Raw genomic sequence first — 19,149 nt, 5'->3', positions numbered from 1 at the left:
TGATAGGTTATTTCCATTAGAGGGTAGCCTTCAATCCAACTGCTAGCAGCAGTGTTTACTCAAACCGATCGAAACACCTCCTTGCTACAAATATTGATCAGTCACGTGATTTATAAAGTTCAAAGATTTTCTTTGCAGGAAACGATTAAATATTACAGTGTGAGAGAGAGAGAGGAAACTAACAGCCACATTGTACTCCGAACAAAGGGGAGCTGCCCCAAGTTACTCCAGGTCGAGTTACACTCATTCATTGTCAGTGAAAGCAGCCAATTTAATACGTTCAGCTCAGCCTTAAAGTGGATGGAGGAGGCAAATTCGACGCTCTAGAACTTGTACTTTCGAAACAGTACATGAAACTGGCACCTTTGTTTCTGTTTGCTTCGGACAATTTTTAAAGAATTTCAGTGAATTCCAGAGTTTGATAGATTACTACGATGACAACAAGAAAGGGTTTCCATCACCAGGAGATTAATAAAACAGCCTGGGAAGTATTGGAGAGATACACAGAGCTCACTGTTGTAGGCTCAGGAGCCTATGGAAGTGTTTGGTAAGCAAGATTCAATTTTCTTACCGAGTTTCGTTTTCAGTAATCTTGTACAGAGATTGGACAATTTTTGAACTGGTTATTGGTAGACCGAATCCTTCAGTTCATTTGATGCCCATTCATCTGTTTAAAAAAAAAACAGAAGTATTTATTAAACATGTTTAAAAGCGTTTGACGATGAACACTTTCAAATGCAATCACTGAACTCCGAGAGCTGCGGACCGGGCCACAACTCTTCCGGGTTTTCAGGAAATTTGCCTCTTTTTTTAAATCTAAAGAACTGCTTGTGAAAATATCTATGCATCAAACTCACTATTCCCTATTTGTGATTTTGGCCAACAGCTCAGCCATTGATAAGCGAACTGGCACGAAAGTAGCAATCAAGAAATTGTACCGACCCTTTCAGTCTGAGCTATTTGCTAAACGAGCTTACCGGGAACTTCGGCTCCTGAAGCACATGAAACACGAGAATGTGAGTAAATTGTTATAAACGGATCGCATCAAAACTATAAACAGGGTTGCGGCGGGATTATATTGAAATTACATCTTTTCTAATGGATTTCAGTTCGCAAGCTGTTTTATCATGACCAGGGAGGGTTACTATTTTGTCTTTCGAAAACTAACATCTTAAATAATCTTGGTTTCTTCTACTTGCCCGTGTTCTATTCCATTTTTGACGTTTTGAGTGTTTGTTTAAACGCCCAGTGTTGTTTTGGTGGGCTGTCTTGGAGGAAGGGGAGGAGTAATGAATTCAACAGTCCGAGGGAGAACGGAAAGCCGAAGTCTTGAAATGATCAATGAATAAGAATGGTTATGCTTTCCATCCATCCATCCAGAATGATTCCACCCTCCCCCCAAATACACACACACACAAACAATCCAAAACATCCCTGTGTTAAATAATTCTTCCCTCCACTGATCTACCTGGAAGTCTATGCCAAGTGCTGTGACTCACCATGTGAACAACTTCCTGATTGCAATCTTAAATGTGTCTCATGGCTTATGTTTATAGTGTTCCAGCTTTAACTTTCCTATACTGTTCATTTATATTGGTATTAGGTTATCTCTCAGTCACCATCTTTCAAGGATGAAACCTTCCCGTTTATACACTTTCCTTATGCTTCAGGCCTCTGATGCCGGGGTTCAGTCACGTAACTCTCCTCTCCACCATCTCCTTGGTTGGAATATTTATTTCCCTTGTGTCTCAGTTGTCAAAGTGTTGTTTGATTACAGTGATGCGCAGTTTAAGCATGATTTCCTCTGACTTGTATTCTCGTGTTTTGTGTGCGCACTTCAGCATTCTACTCTCTTCATTTCAGCAGTGAATGGATGTGTTGAGTGACAAGTCTAATAATATCCTAGATTTCTGGCAACCACACCCATAACTATCGCACCACCATTCACAGGTTATTTATCAGCCATTTTTTCTTCCTCTGTGCAGTATTTTATACTTGCCTGTATTATTTCATCCACTAGCATTTCACAGTTTACATTTTTTTCTATAGCTCACTATAATTGTTGGACAACATCTGCTGATTCAGCTGGCACTGCCAGTTTGATGATATAGGGCTGACTTTGTGAATGTGCAGTCCAATGGGCAGCATTGATCATCAGTGATGCACTTTGGGAAATCACAATTGCAGTAACCATGATTTCCCATATATTAATGTCAGCTAAGGGTTTCTTTACTAATTGATATTTTGTACCATGGAATATGGAAAAGGGAAGTGCCTCTACAGTTATATTTCTCTTTTAATATTTACAGATTAGTTCATTCACATTGTTGATCCAGTAACTCCTCCAAGTCAGCCCTGCTAGTTATGCCATTGGGATTTACAATTTAACTATACCTATTAAAAAGCCAATGCAAGAAAGAAAATAATCATAACTAGTTAAAGTATTAAACTATGTAGTTACCTTCACTCTGAACCCAGGGTGCACCAGTGTGCTTGTCAGTTGTTTATATTAGTACTATTAACTCCCACAGGGTTGAACATGGTAAATTCTCTAAAACAGTGTCTCAGCAAGAAAATAATGTTGTGACATAGCCATTGTTATGTCTGAAGCTTAGTATTGTCTGCCTTTCTTTTTTGGCAATAAGAACTAACATTAATTCATTTTTTAGACAGTCCAATGCCCTTTTTATATGGAGAAGGTTCAAGGACATATCAGTTTGATTCAGAAACAAAATTGTAACACTCAGAATGGTTCTAATCTGCACTAAGCTGAAGGAGCAATGTGGCTATTGAAATTCAATTTAGAAAAACATTTTTGTGCAAGGTCTTTGCAGCCTTTATAAAGACAGTGCCAGCTTCTTTGTTCTGTCCATGTTAGGTAGCAGTATTGAGCATCCAGATACTGTTACCATAGGAACATCCTTGCGTTGTTCCAGGCTGTTCCCACACTTGTGTTAACAGTCACACAATGGCCTAAAGCTTTTAAGAGAGGTTTACAAAGTGTCCAGAAAATTTGCTGTATTATGTGAAATTCTTCTTAACAATCTTAGCTCAAAAAGATAGCAGGAGTGCAGAAGAGTTTAGTGTGTTGTCGTATTAGAATTTTAAAAAATCTATCTCACTGATTCAGTTAGTGCATACTTTTAAGGGTAAAGTTTGTAATCTATGTATGTCATGTCAATTCAAGCAAATTAATATACATATTCATTTTTGATAATGCTAGTGTATTAATTATTCATCAAAACATCAGTTCAACAACTGACAATTACTACAACTGCTTGAAACATGTATAGCAACTTTAACACAGAATGACATCCTAAGGCATTTCACTGAGAGAGAAACAAGTGATTCATTGCTCGGGAGAGGGGCGTTAGGAAAACTGACTGAAGGTTTGATTGAGAAACAACACCAACCTGTGTATAGTGCTCTTAATGTAGTAAAACCTCCCAAAATGCTTCACAGGAGTATTACCAAACAAAATTTGACAGTGAGCCACATAAGGAGATTTTAGGGCCAATAACTAGAAGCTTGGTCAAAAAGATACGTTTTAAGGAGCATCTTAAAGGAAGAAAGAGAGGTAGAAAGGTGGAGAGGTTTAGGGAGGGAATTCGAAAGCTTAGGGCCTTAGCAGCTGAAGGCACAGCCACCAATGGTGGAGCAATTAAACTTGAGGACCTGCAGGAGCGCAGATATCTCAGAGGGTTGTCAGAGGAGGTCATACAGTTAGGGAGGGACAAGGCCATGGAGCGATTTCGAAACAACAATGACAATTTTGAAATCAAGATGTTATTTAACCTGGAGGCAATATGGATCAGCGAGCACAGAGCTGAGGGGTAAACAAGACTTGATGCAAGTTAGGACATGGGCGATAGAATTTTGGATGACCTCAAGTTTATGGAGGGTGGAAGAAGGGAGTTCAGCCAGGCGTGCATTGAAATAATCACTTTTAGAGGTAACAAAGGATGGATGATGATTCCAGCAGCAAATAAGGTGAGGCAGAGGCTATAAAGTGCTTTTGGATATCCTGTGGTTGTGAAAGGCACTATATAAATGCAGGTCTGTATGTATTTTACAAAGGTGGAAATAGGCCGTTTCAGCAATGGCAGGGATATGTGGTCGGAAATAAAAACAAGAAATGCTGGAGATACTGAGCAGGTCTGGTAGCGTCTATGGAGCAAGAAGCAGAGTTAACGTTTCAGGTCAGAAGTTCTGATGAAGGGTCACTGACCTGAAACATTAACTCTGCTTCTCTCTCCACAGATGCTGCCAGACCTGCTGAGTATTTCCAGCATTTCTTGATTTTATTTCAGATTTCCAGCATCTGAAGTATTTTGCTTTTATTATATGTGGTCAGAACCTCATCTCGGAGTCAAATGTGACAGCAAGGCTGTGAACAGTCTGGTTCAGCCAGGGAGAGGAATGGAGTCAGTGGCTGGGGAACGGAGTTTGTGGTGAGGACAAAAGACAATGGCTTCGATCTTCCCAATATTTATTTGAAGGAAATTTCTGCTCATTCAGTACTGGATGTTGTACGAGCAGTGTGACAAATTGGAGACAGTGGAAGTATCAAGAAAGGTTGTGGTGAGCTAAAGCTGGGTGTCATCAGTGTACGTCTGGAAACTGAGGCTATGTTTTCAGATGATGTTGCCAAGCAGCAGCATGTAGATGAGAAATAAGAGGGGGCCCAAGGATAGATTCTTGGAGGCACCAGAGATAACCGTGCAGTAGCAGGAAGAGAGGCCATTGCAGCTGATTCTCTAGCTAGGCCTGGATAGATAAGAATGGAACCAAGCAAGTGCTTTTCTACCCAGCTGGATGAGAGTGGAGAGGCATTAGAGGAGGATGGTGTGGTCAACCATGAAAAAGACTGCAGCTATGTTGAGAAGGATGAGGAAGGATTGTATACCACAGTCGTATTCACATGGGATGTGATTTGTGACTTTGATAAGTGTCATTTCACAGGTAGTGGAGAGTAGAAATATGAAGAGTTTCAGGGAGGAAGTTCCAGAGAATAGGATTGAGATTGCTGAAGAGGCTATTACTAATTATGCACCAGAGGGAGGGGAGGATGCATATAAGGCCAGAATTAGAGGACACGAGAGCACAGGCTGGAGAAAATTGCAGAGGTTAGGTGAGCTGAGGGATTTTCAGTTAAGGATAGAGATTTTAAATCTAATACATTGGGTGACAGCAGGTTAGTTTTGGTGTGTAAAATTGGGGTGCATTATGAGGTGGTCAGGATTTGGGTGGCTGAGTTCTGGATATGATGGGTGTTCATGGAAGTGGGGCTTTGGAGAATACTGGAGAAATCAAATCTAAAGTTTATGAAAACAGTGATATTGTCAGTCTTGGTGCAGTTGCTGCTACTCTTGCCTGAGCCAGAGGTTTCAAGTCCCACTCCAGAAACTGGAGCACAAAATGTAGGTTAACACTTCAGTGCAATACTGAATGAGTGCTGCATTGTTGGAGGTGTCGTCTTTTGGATGAGGCATTAAACGTCAACCTGCTGTCTCTCGGGTGATGTAAAAGATCCCATAGCACTATTTTGAAAAAGAGCTGGTGAACTCTGCCTGGTGTCTTGGCCAGTAATTATCTCTCAACCAACACCATTAAATCAGATTATCTGCTCATCACCGAAATGCTATTTGTGGAAACTTGCTGTGTGCAAATTTGCTACTGCATTTCTCTGCATGACAACATTGTCTACACTTCAAAAGTACTCATTGGACTGTTATAGGACATCCTGAGGTTATGAAAGGTGCTATGTAAATCCAAGTGCTTTAAGGCTTTAAACAGCAGTAGGTAAGATAGGAGTGGAGGAGGACAATGTTGTGAAGGTGAAAGTAAGCTGTTTTGATGACAGATAAAATGTAGGGTTTGAAGCTTATCTGTAGGTCGATGAGGATGCTGAGGTTGTGCACCCTGTGGTTCAGCCTAAACAAACTACCAGGTACTGAGGGCAGATTCAGTGGCAAGGGAGCAAAATATTTGGCAGAAGCTAGGAAGGATAGCTTCAGTCCTCCCAAGTTCAGTTGAAGTAATTCTGAAGGAATTAATAGCTTAATGTCAACCAGGTAGTTTGACGGCATTGAGGAGTCAAGGAAAATGGTAGAAGGTTAAAGCTAGGTATTGTCAGAATACCTATAGAAGCTGATGTGATGCCATCAGATGATGTCACTGAGGGGCCACACATAGATTAGGAAGAGCAGGGAGTCATGGTTGGATCCTTGGAAGTCCAAAGATGACTATGTGTGAATGGCAGGAGGAAAAACCATTGCGGTGCATGCACTGGCTGGATCAGGACAAATAGGAGTGAAATGGCAAAGTTGACCACAACAAAAGTTGCAGAGAAACATTGTGGAGGGCAAGGATACTTAACAAGCTGCAGTGAGAGAGGAAGAGTTGTAAAGGATCCCCAACCCCAACCCCAACCCCAACCCCAACCCATCACTACCCCTCTGGCTTCCTATTCTCATGTTCTCATTTCAGACATGAATTCTTCTTGAATAATCCTACAGCTATCATCTGTGCCTCACTTGGCATTCTTTGAGGGGTCCATCGAGGTACCCATTTCTGCCTTCATGCAGGCAGGAACTTCAACTGCCTCATCCTCCTGCCTTGCTGACCTAAAACTCTCCTACCCATATTCACAGCCACCCAACTTGCCACCTCACATGTCCTCTCAATTCTCATGGTCTCCATCACAGACTAGGCCACCAATGACCATTTTTTTGTATCCATCACAACTTGCATCCTCCTTCCCCTTCCAACTTCACTTCCTTCTGGGTCTGTTCCTGGAATAAACTCTCCCTTAAATCACTTACAGCTGTACTTAACAACTGACAACTGTCCGGACCTTCCATTCATTATATTTCTGCAATAGTCTATCTGCTGAACCTTGTCCACGTTAAAACCTTTACACTCTACTATCCTGGTCATTCCCCTGGCATGGTCTCCATCTTTACTCTCTCAAGTTGTGTGGAGTGCCTTTGGGATTGGTAGGAAAATTCCTTGTCAACTGCTTAAAGTGTGCCCAAAATGCAATTTTGGCTTGAAGACCGCCCACTCAACGTGAAGTTTGGCTGTTGAACTGCATGCGGGAAAGTGGCTAATCAACAAAAGCTTTCAATCTCATTGAACCACAGGCTTTTAAGCTATTAAGCCAAAGCTCCTATGTTAATTGCACCATGAAGTTTTGTATAAATGTAATGTGTTCCTTGTTGGGGTCATAAAGCCATTTAGAAGACTCATGTGCAGGGAATTAGGACTTAGTGAGTTGTAAACCTGTCACATCCCTTCATATTTGTATGAGATGTCTTGATGGATATGCACCTTAATGATCAGTGTCCTATAAATTGGGAGATTTATAGTACAAATGCCTTGCTATAAAACAGACCCACAGGTTGCTGTGCTTGGGATGTTCAGGTTATGAACTCAGATATTCCAGGACTCTCAACGTTTATTACAAGTGATTGACAGAAGAGGGGTTGGAACCCTTCTGGCACATGTATCACTCAGATTGGTCAGTCTTTCTTTGTCTGCTTCTTTTACTACACAGACAATCTCTTTGTCTTTGTTAGTTCTCACAGATCTGCTTCGTTAATCAGACAATGCCTTTTGTTTATTTCCTCTAGTCGTCTTCCGTAAGAAATTTGACCTAGTAGATGAGGAAGGTGCCTTTACAGGCAGATGTATTAAGGATGAAGATCAGTTTGAGAAATTATGTGGCTGTATCAGCCGGATATAAGCAGAGCTAAGTGCGTCATTTAACTGGGAATAGCCTGAGATTCAGAAAGCCAAGAGAAAACCCAGTTAGCAGGTATTGTCATTTGTGCATAAGGTCAGTTCAGCTGGAACTGAAGAAACAAGTGGAACAGACAATTCCTCCACAAAGGGGCTCATTGGCTTTTTGCTTCAGAAGCTAATGCCTCTGTTCCAGGGTAGGATTGCAGTCAACTCCGCCACAGTGCTCATAAGGACAAAGTCAAAGGAGGTCTGGGGCATTGTTAATTGCACGCATAGGGCCAGATTTTCCAATGCTGGTAGGGTCGGGATTGAGACTGGGTGCAGATGTGATTTGAAAATCGTGGTCCTGGAGGTCGTCTCCAGAGCCTCCGGGATGGTCCGCAATTTTCAATGTGAGGCCAGGGGGAGGAAATGGGGAACCCACTAGCCTCTAATTAACAGCCCATTAAGCTCATGGAAGAGCTCGTTAAGGGGCCGGGGCGTCTGCACGGCAATTTTCAATGAGGTTTCCAGGGAGCCTGATCAGTCTGGTGCATGATGGTGCATAGCTGTTGGACTCATAGTGGGCAGAGGGAAAACTTTATTGTTGGAAGATGAAATGTTTTGGGCCCACGGTATCTTGCACCAAGACCATTGACTCTGAGCTGTTGAGTAGACTGGCTATCTCGTGTTATGTTAACCTGTCAACTACATGTGATTTAACACTAAAATAACCTCACCAATTGGAATAATCTCAAACTCTGATTACTGCTATAATTGTTACTTGTTAATGGTTCAGTCATTGCTGGTGTAGCCTCTGCTACTCATTTTCTTGAAGTAAACTCTGTCCCTCTATTAATCATTGCTATTCAAACTACTGGAGGAATAGATGACATCTATTTGTTTCTATTAAGTGCTCTCTATCCAAGACTTAATTTTAAGATCATAACTAGGAACAGGAGTAGGCCATTCAGCCCTTCAAGCCCACTCTGCCATTCAATATCATGGCTGATCTTCTACTTCGAGACCATTTTCCTGCACTATCCCCATATCCCTTGATATTTTTAATTTGTAGAAATCTATCGATCTCAGTCTTGGACATACTCAATAATTGAGCCTCCACAGCCCTCAGCAGCAGAGAATTCCAAAGATTCACCACCCTTTGAGTGAAGAAATTCCTCCTCATCTCAGTCCTAAATGGCCTGCTCCTTATTCTGAGACTGTGTCCCCTGGTTCTGGACTCCCCAGCCAGGGGAAACATCCTTCCTGCATCAACCCTGTCAAACCCTGTAAGAATTTTGTATGTTTGAATGAGATCACATCCCATTCTTCTAAACTCCAGAGAATAAAGGCCCAATCTATTTCATCTTTCCTCATAGGACAATCCCTCCATCCCAGGAATTAGTTTGGTGAATCTTTGTTGCACTCCCTCGATGACATGTATATCTTTCCTTGGGTAAAAAGATCAAAACTGCACACAATATTGTAGGTGTGGTCGCACCAAGGTGCTTTATAATTGCAGTAAGATATCTTACTCCTATACTCAAATCCTCTTGTTAAGCTGTGAATTTGTAGTCAATAAATAGTTGTTAGTGCCTGATTCATTGTCTGCTGCCTTCTTTTCATGGTTTGGCAAGAAAGGGTTAATTTATTAACTCAGTATTTTGTGGCTACCCTAATTGAGGGTTGGGAAGAAAACCTGAATTGGATCAAAGCTAGTTAACCATATGATGGTTTGGAGAGCTGATTCGGGCATTATTCACTCCCAGACCTAATATGGGCAGTTAACTCCAAATAGTTTCTTAGTAAGTAGTATAGTGAGGATGTTATTAATTAATCTGCTTTCTTGGCATATAATTACCAAGATACCAAAACCTAGTGTTCTTACAAAGTCCAATGGGTGTAGATTTGAACATATCTGGTGCACAACTGGTTTAGCCATCAATTGCCAAATCTGGCTGGACCACATCAAAAACTATTGGTTTTGCTCTCCTTTGCCAAAACAGTTCACCACTCCAGGATTATCCTGGAAGGCAAAGATAATCCCCAGCTTCTTTTCTCCAATGTCAACCATCTCCTTAAATCCATCTCGACTGCCTCTTCACTCTCACCTCCAACAACAAATGTGAGGAGTTCATGACTTCTTTGCCACTAATGTTGAGGCCATCCATTCAACTGCCTTTGTCACATCCCACCTTTCCCCTTGCCTGCCAAGACAAATCAACCTACCCCACGCCCTTTTCAGCTCTGAGCCTACTAGTTTCTCTCCTATCCCCCTCATGTCCTTTTCTGAGCTCATCTTCTCCATGAGACCCAACTTCTGATCCCTTGACCCCAGATGTCACCCAGGCTCTGAAATTATGCTGTAAAATGCTGACTTTATTTGAAATTCCTTCCTCTGCTGCTTTATTGGAATGTTAACCCATTTATTTTAAACTGGTTAAAGCCTCTGCTAAAATAGCAAAGGAAGGAATTTTAGACAAATTCATTTAAGATTTGTGCATGATTACCCTAAAATAAAATTTCAGGGCTCTAATGCCATTATTTTATTAAGTTTTGAATATTGAATCTGAACGAATATTGGTGAAAATTCCATCTCCAAAATATGTCAGCTTCACAGACAATGCTTCAGATGAATTCCATACTAAAAGACTGAATATTCCCCTGTATAAATAGTCACCCGTTTCTAAGCCTCTCCCCATTACTGTGCATTCAATTCATTGTTCTACTAGTTCATAGTGCTTCAATTTAACTTTTAAATTTGTTTTTGAACAAATACGCAGCAAGTATATGTGCACATATCCAAAAATATAAATTAAACTAAGTCCTGTTGTGAAGTTATTTTCTCTCTACGTGGACATTGAACATTTCAGGTCTCTTGCTTAGTGGGAAATTGTTCAGTTGATATTAACTACTGACTGTCACTGAATTCATTAGCATGGCATCCTTTTCTGCAATGAATGCTAAGTGGGAGGCATTGAAACCGGAACATGCAGTAAAGGCAAAATACACAGTTGAACTGGACTAGTCCACTTTCTTTCTCCTCCAAGAATAAGCCACAAACAGTGAACCTGAGAGAATTTGTAATAAAGAAAATATGACAATTGAATTTAAATACTCGTTCATGTTAGAAAAATTATTCATTTAACATAGTTGAAGGTTCCTTGCTGATTAATTTACCAAACCAGAGGTAGGCCTATGAGCCAGGAGGGGTTGTTCCCAGCTTTGTTTTCCTGTAGCAGGAACAGTTACTGTGCAGGGGTGACTAAAAGACATTGCAGTGCAGCCGACCTCAAACCCTTGTCAACTATATGCTCTGTGGGGGTCATGGGAGCAGGCAGAAGACAATTAGGTAGGTCCTTTTCTCAAAACCATTTTAACAGCCCCCTTTGCCAAGGATGGCCATGTCCAGTTGAACCATCTTTGTGCCTATCTCCAACAACTGCCTGAAAATACAGATTTTGGAGACTTGACTGGGAGTACCTCCAAGCCATATAAATAGGCCAGCATAAGGAACCCTAATGCTCCCAGCCATGAATAAGAACTGCGCTGCTCCTGGGGCAGGGGGCTAAATCTGCACTCCCTTTTTGGTTTAAGCAATTGAAATTATTGAGGAGAACTAATTTGGTGTTGTTACTGAGCCAACAATGTGAGAGAGCCGAATTAAAATTGTAGAGTTATCAGATAATTTAACAGCCTGCCTGGATTCACTAGTTCATCCAACCCAGTGAGCTGACGATATTTCCGGCACATACTGTTTAACCAAAACATATTTATATGTATTGTAACTTTAGTGTTTGTTTTTTGTAAATCTTTGTATCTTTAATTTTTGAAGGAGTAAGCAGTTACTCTTCAAAAACCATTTGAGGGTAGAAATTCATCTTGTGCAGTCATGTAAAATGGATAATAGTGAATTGGCAGGCCATTTTCCCTCCGCCCAAACATCTTTTCCATTAAAGAAGTCAGTGAAAGAAGAAAATTAGACGCATTTATAAAATGGGCTGCCAATTCTCCAATGCCCGTTTTGGACCCAAGACAAATTTATACCTCTTTGTCTTTACGAAAAAAGTTTTAGGCAAACCTTTCTGTGTAGGGGGAGAAGAACCCAGAGAAAGTTCTGTTATTTTCAGCCAGATTCTGCCACATGAGAGAAATGCATTTCAACCATAGCTTGTTGCACTTCCAATTTCAATGTGCTATATGTCATTGTATTATACATTTGGCAAACATTTTTTTTGTTTGGTTTACAAATGCTTTTCATGAAGACAGAGCCCCTTTCAGTGTACTTAAAATAGAACTATTTCAGGAATAAATACAGACACATTTTTGAAAACTAAAGAAATGCACATCACATGATTTGTCTTTTGTTTTCTATTACCTTCAGATATACTGAATAATTTGTATGAATTGTAAATTACAACAAAAGTGTTCTGTTTTCTCTCTAGGTTATTGGGCTGTTGGATGTTTTCACACCAGATCTGTCCTTGGAGAAATTTAATGATTTGTAAGTTTTTACTAAATAGTTTATTTGGGAATGACATTACCCTCCACACCCCAAAATAAAACTCACAGACAAATTAACTTGAAGCATTTTGTATTAAAGGCTAAACAGTGTTGAGTTTTCAAACTTTATATAAAAAAAGACTTGCATAAGTCAGACAAAACTTTCTAGCTTTGGACCATATGAACAAGAAAATGTATCCTGCCTTGCAAAGCTCTTTTTCTGTTAATTGAAATGAAGCAACTTTACAATATATATAGATTAAAAAATGCTTTGAGTTGTTGTAGTGACTTAAAGGTGAAATTTCTATTGCTCAACTTTACAGAACTGGACAGTTTCTTGTTTGTGCATAGCCACTTGACCTTGATGAGAAAAGTAGTCAGGGCATCACAATTGGACATAGTATCCTGAGCTAAGGAAGGGAAAGTCAGCCAGAGTGCCAGCTCCAGACTTTTACACCGGTATGTCTACTGGAAGAGAGATGTGCTGAGAGCACCAGCCTCTCTCTTAGACAGGGTTGCAGTTATTCAGTTTCACTCTTTTACAGCTTCCCAGCCTGTCTGTTTCACTGAACAAGCGCTCCCCACTGTGCTCTCTCATCTGGTTGATGCTGGCAAGTTTCACACAGCTTGAAAATCTTGTGCTGGTTGTTAAAGCCAGAAATCTGTGTTAAATCCCAAGTTAGTTGGAGATTTAAATATTTTAATTACTGAACGGCTCCATGGGTTTTCCCACTTATCTGCAAACCTGCCTGGGGTAAACCTGGAAACGGGTGGAATCATGTTGAGTTCCCAACCCGACGCCACTGTTCTGGGCTCTAAACACCCCCTCCCCCACCCCCACCCCCACCCCCCCCCCAGATCTAGACCTGCCCCCCCTTGGTAGTTAAAATTCTGTCCGTTATTTCCCACCCCAACCAGGCAAGCTTACAGTGGGAGACGTTTACAAGGAAAGTGTTGGAGCTCACCCTCCATTCTATATTAAACTGAGTCCAGAAACTGTGGTGGGATCAGTGCTAGTGCGGGTACAATTCCTGCCCCTTCACACTTTCAGCAAGGATCAACCTCATTAGAGTGCAACAATTTTCCATTGTTTTAGCTGCTTACTGTGACTGCATTTGGCTTTGCACCTCTTTCATACCCATCAATGATACTTATTCCCCTTGAACCTTGGTGTAATAGGGCGGCGCAGTGGTTAGCACCGCAGCCTCACAGCTCCAGCGACCCGGGTTCAATTCTGGGTACTGTCTGTGTGGAGTTTGCAAGTTCTCCCTGTGTCTGCGTGGGTTTCCTCCGGGTGCTCCGGTTTCCTCCCACAGCCAAAAGACCTGCAGGTTGATAGGTAAATTGGCCATTATAAATTGCCCCTAGTATACGTAGGTGGTAGGGGAATATAGGGACAGGTGAGGATGTGGTAGGAATATGGGATTAGTATAAATGGGTGGTTAATGATCGGCACAGACTCGGTGGGCCGAAGGGCCTGTTTCAGTGCTGTATCTCTAAATCTAAATCCAAAAAAAATCAATAAGTTTATCATGAAAGGGTTTCATTGTAACGTGTGTTCTTCACCATGCATACATGACTGATAATGTGTGATTGCTCATATCTCAAAATTTGCCTTCAGGTTGTGTTTCGCATATGCTGTGGTTACATTTGCTAACATTTAACATTTACCAGTTTTTTTTCCATGCTAAGATTGGTTTCATAAACTTTACTGATAGAATTCTGAAAATAATTCTCAGTACAGACTTGCAAGAAAACAAGGATAACATATTGGAGCTTTAGAAATATTTAAGAGATATATAAAATATATCCTATTTTAAGTTTTAAAAGATCTGGGAGCTGCTGGTAGGGTCTGTACTGGAAGGGCAGGTTATCTGATTTGCAACTGGCATGTCATGTAAATGTTAATACATTGGAGTCTTCTTATAGCAAATGATTTCCCGCGTTCCAGTGAAAGCTCTGTTATAATCCACAGTAAAGCTATTTGGGATAAACCACTAAGCATGGTAACAAACTTAGTTGAAAATCTTTAAAACTTTATCAGTAGAATTGCTCTATTAATTGTAAATTTCCATGACAATTTCAATGATTTTCCACATTAGAAAATGTAAGGCAGTGACAGTAATATAAAAAAGACATGCTGACAGATTGGACGTGGGAAGATGCAATGAAGAATTGGACAACTAAGGGGAATGGACAGATATGTTGTAAATGTAGTTCAAGACAAATCAATGTGAAGTAGTGGATATTGGAGCGGGGAAAGAACAAGAGATAAACGTACACCCAAAACTATAAGATTTTCAATGAAGTGGAAGAACAGACAGCTATCTAAGCGTACAGAAACACGGTTCTTTCAAAGTTTGGAAAAGCCATATAAAGAACTAAATGGGATTATCGGTTTGATTATTGGTTTGATGTATGGAGCACTGAATACAAAAGCCAGATGATGATGAACTAGTTTAAGCTACAGTTAGAGTTTTGCACATCTCATTTGAGAGAATGAATTGGTATCACAGAAAGGCAGTAGTTATGATGAGATTTTAAAAACAGAAGCAGTATATTCACTGAAGCAGAGGAGGTTAAGATGGGATCTGTTGGAACTGTTCAAAACTTTGAAAGGATTTGAGAGGATAAAAAGTGGCATTTTTTCCACTGCCCTATGAACCATTAACCAGGAGGTATAAACTCAGGAAGTATAAGGAAGGATGTTGAGGATTCTTTTCATACAGTAGTTTATTAGAATATGAAATGCTTTACCACAAGCAATTCATGAGATTTAAAAGGGAATTGGATAAACATTTATAGAAGAAAAATGTTAAGTGATGCAGGGGAATGGCTCCAGAATAGATAGCTTTGGTGAGGGAGTGAGCACAGTCACAGATACATCTTTCTACAATTCTGTGGTACCACCAAACATCACATTAAACAAGGATACAACCGAATTATCAAAGGCTGTGTGTAACTGTCATGCAGACAAGGGAGGTCTAGTGTTTGATATCCATTCCATGCTGACTTAGCCTATCTCAGCAGAGCTGCTACATCAGGACTTCCTAGATTGGAGAGAAAATATCAGTCAGTGGTTACTGTTTTGGATTGCTACCTAGTTCGGACATACGATGAGAGCAGCATCAGGCTCAGCTGTGATACTCTCCATGGAGGAATAGCATGCCAACACTTAAGCCAGAATTTTTACCAAGCAAAACCGGTTGCAGCAGAGAGGCCAGTACCAGGTCGGGAAAACGTTTGTGACAGAAGCAGGCTTTGCCATGGCTCTATAACACAGCTACGGCATTAGCATCGCATTTCCGGGTTTCATAGAATCGTAGATTCATAGAAATTTACAGAACAGAAGGAGGCCATTCTGCCCATCATGTCCACGCTGGCTAACGAGCATCCATCCAGCCTAATCCCAGCTCCTGGTTCATAGCCTTGTAGGTTACGGCATTTCAGGTGCGTATCCAAGTATTTTTTAAATGTTATGAGGGTTTCTGGCTCTACTAACCTTCCAGGCAGAGAGTTCCAGATCCCCACCACCCTCTGAGTGAAAAGAATTTCCTCTCGAATCCCCTCTAAACCTCTACTTCTTACCCTAAATCTATGTCCCCGGTTATGAACCTCTCAACCAAGGTCTTCCTATCCACTCTATCTAGACCCCTCATAATTTAATACACTTCAATTAGCTCTCCCCTCAGCTTCTTCCATTTTAAAGAAAATAACCCTAGCCTATCCAATCTTTCCTCATAACCAGAATTCTCCAGTCCAGGCAACATCCTTGTAAATCTCCTCTGTACCGTCTCTAGTACAATCACATCTTTCCTCTACTGCGGTGACCAGAACTGCCATAGTACTCCAGCTGTGACCTGACTAGTGTTTTCTGACAGTTCCAGCATAACCTCCCAGCTCTTATATTCTGTGCCTCGGCTAATAAAGGCAAATATCCCGTATGCCTTCTTGACCACCTTATCTACCTGTCTAGCCACCTTCAGGGATCTGTGGACATGCGCCCCAAGATCCCTCTGTTCCTCTACACTTCTCAGTATCCTACCATTTATTGTGTATTTCCTTGCCTTATTAGCCATCTCCAAATGCATTACCTCACAATTCTCTGTATTGAGCTCCATTTGCCACTGTTCCACCCACCTGACTAGTCCATTAATATCTTTCTACAGCTTTCCTCTTCATTATCAACCACACGGTCAATTTTTGTATTGTCTGTAAACTTCTTAATCCTACCCCCTACATTCAAGTCCAAATCATTGATAGATAACACAAAAAGCAAGGGTCCTAGTACTGAGCCCTGTGGAGCCCCACTGGAAACAGCCTTCCAGGCCACTTTGCCTTGGATCCCATGGGCTTTTACTTTTATGACCAGTCTGCCACGTGGAATCTGATCAAAAGCCTTGCTAAAATCCCTGTAGACTATATCAAATACACCAGCCTATCATCCCTCCTTGTTACCTCCTCAAAAAATTCAATCATGTTAGTCAGACACAACCTTCCCCTAACAAATCCATGCTGACACTCTTTTTTTAATTAATCCATGTCTTTCTAAATGAAGATTTATTCTGTCCCTCAGAAGTTTTTTCCAATAATTTTCCCCCCAGGTTAAGTTGACTGACCTGTAATGACTTGGTCTATCCTTTACTCCCTTTTTAAACAATGGTACAACACACCTGTAGCCAGAGAGGATTTTTAAAAAGATAGTCAGAGCCTACACTATTTCTTCTCTTGCTCTTTACAGCCTATTTTGTCCAAGCCTGAGGATTTGTCCACTTTCAAAGATGTTAAACTCCTTAATACTTCCTCTCTTACTATGTTAATTTCATCTAATATTTCACATTCCTCCTTCCTGATGGCAATGTCTGTATCACCCCTCTCTTTTGTGAAAACGGATACAAAGTATTCATTAAGAACCATACCAAGGCCCTCTGCCTCCACACATAGGTTACCCTTATGGTCCCTAATAGGTCCTGCTCTTTCTTTAGTTATCCTCTTGCACTTTATGTATTTATAAAGAAATGTTTGGCTTTTCCTTGATTTTACTTAAATATTTTTTTCATGCCCTCTCTTTGCTTTCCTAATTTCCTTTTTAATTTCACCACTACACTTTTTATACTTCTCCAGGTTTTCTGTGGTATTAAGAACTTGATATCTGTCATAATTCTCTCCTATAAACCATTTGATATCCAGGAGGCTCTGGATTTGTTGATCCTTCCTTTTTCTTTAAGGGAACATACTTGCTCTGACCCCTCACTATCTCGTCCTTGAACACCTCCCACTGATCTGGCACTGATTTACCTCAAGTAGCTGTTTCCAATCCACTTTAGCTAAATCACTTCTTAGGCTTAGTGAAATTTAGCTTTTCCCCAATTGAGAACTTTTATTCCTAATCTATCATTATCCTTTTCCATAAATACCCTAAATCTAACTGAATTATAATCACTTCCACCAAAGTGCTCCCCAACTGATACCCCTTCCACTTGCCCAGTTTCATTCCCTGAAAGTAATTCGAGAACCACCCCTTCTCACATTAGGCTTGCTACTTACTGGCTAAGTAAAGTTTTCCTGAATGCATTTTAAGAAATCTGCTCCCTCTGTGCCTTTCACACTAATTCTAACCCAGTTAATATGAAGGTAGTTGAAATCCCCCCATTATTACTGCCTTATTGTTTTGCACTTCTGAGATTTGTCTACATATTTGCTGTTCTGTCTCCCTCAGACTGCTTGGGGTCTATAGTGTGCTCCCAGTAGTATGATTGCCCCTTTTTTTGTTCTTCAGTTCAACCCATATATCCCAATCAAGCAGAGTGCAGGCATAATGACAACCAGCACCTGTCAGTAGAAGGATTCATATTTAAAGGGACCCTGGCAGGGGTCAAAATGGCTGCATTCTAGATTGTTTCCTGAGACTTCTGCAAGCACAAGAATGAAAGTGCAACATGGAAAGGCTGCCCCTCCCCACCAACACCACCCTCCCCCTACCCCCCACCATACCGCCTGGTTCTCTGTCTTGTCCCCGGAGTTCTTGCTATGGGCTGTGAGGGCATACAGAGAAGTGTTATATCCCGCGGAGGAGAGGAAGAGGCCAGCCTCACAAACCAAGCAGGCATGGCTGGAAGTGGCAGATGTAGTCAACAGCAGGAGTGTGGTCCCTCAAACCTGGATACAGTTCTACAAGAGGTTCAGTGACTCATAAGGGCAGGAAAGATGAGTGGCATCCCACTTTCAGGTGCCAACCCCCCAACACTCTGAATTCCCCAGCATTCTGCACAGCACTCCTCAGACCAACACATTTTGCAGTCCCACTCATTCCTCTCTCTTGAAGCATATCGTCACATCCCCACCTGAACAACCAACACCAACACACACCCTCAATTTAGTGCCGTCTTGCACACATGCCTCCAAACTATTTGGCTGGACACAGATACGGAGTCTTAGGGGTCATCCACGAAGAGAACTATTCTCGAGCAGCAACAGAAAATGTGTGAGATTCTGTCAGCATTACCAGAGGCACTGTACACTCTTGGAGAGCAATTGGAGGAGTCTGTCTCAAACATGAGTGCAATGATCTCTCAGGCCTATACACTGATGTCTACCTCCATGGAAGGAGTGACCACCTGCAGGGAGAATCAGACACAGCAGGACATGTAGTGCGTGCTTGCCCTGATCAATGGCCTACACACTCCATCTGCTACTTTAAATAGGCTGAAGAAAAGCCTGGCCTTGGCCATTCAGCGCTTTACTGAAGTGCAGCAAAGTGCTCTCCAGCTCTTGGCTAGCAGGGAAGTGCAGGTGGGCCATGAGAGGGAAGGTGGAGAAAGGGCTCATCGCAGTGGGGACTCTGCTCAAGGTGCTTCCACTTCTCAATCCTTGCCTTCCTTCCCCTTCCCACTCTGCCCACCCAGTTTTAAAAAATCTAAA

General features: G+C 41.4%; 2 protein-coding genes across 4 annotated transcripts in view; one reads left to right on the top strand and one right to left on the bottom strand.

The window, feature by feature from the left end:
- The window catches only part of LOC137384760 (voltage-dependent calcium channel subunit alpha-2/delta-1), an 891,951-nt gene extending 890,434 nt beyond the window's left edge, over nt 1-1,517 (bottom strand). The window contains exons 1-2 of one of the 3 annotated variants that reach the window (XM_068059181.1): nt 1,500-1,517; nt 572-667 (exon numbers count right to left, since the gene is read on the bottom strand). The gene's annotated coding sequence lies outside the window, so the exon portion shown is untranslated. Of the gene's footprint in view, nt 1-571; nt 668-977; nt 1,257-1,499 lie in introns of those variants that run through there. The other 2 variants (XM_068059179.1, XM_068059180.1) reach the window with 2 other exon arrangements.
- mapk12a (mitogen-activated protein kinase 12a) overlaps nt 71-19,149 on the top strand; it is a 68,276-nt gene continuing 49,197 nt past the window's right edge. The window contains exons 1-3 of the mRNA XM_068059192.1: nt 71-547; nt 887-1,016; nt 12,171-12,229. Coding sequence (XP_067915293.1) covers nt 435-547; nt 887-1,016; nt 12,171-12,229 — 302 coding nt within the window. The 5' untranslated portion in view covers nt 71-434. The remainder of the gene's footprint in view (nt 548-886; nt 1,017-12,170; nt 12,230-19,149) is intronic.

The sequence above is a fragment of the Heterodontus francisci genome, chromosome 27 (genome assembly GCF_036365525.1).
Source record: "Heterodontus francisci isolate sHetFra1 chromosome 27, sHetFra1.hap1, whole genome shotgun sequence".
In the NCBI taxonomy this organism is placed as follows: Eukaryota; Metazoa; Chordata; class Chondrichthyes; order Heterodontiformes; family Heterodontidae; genus Heterodontus; species Heterodontus francisci.
This window is presented reverse-complemented; position numbering and strand designations above follow the sequence as displayed.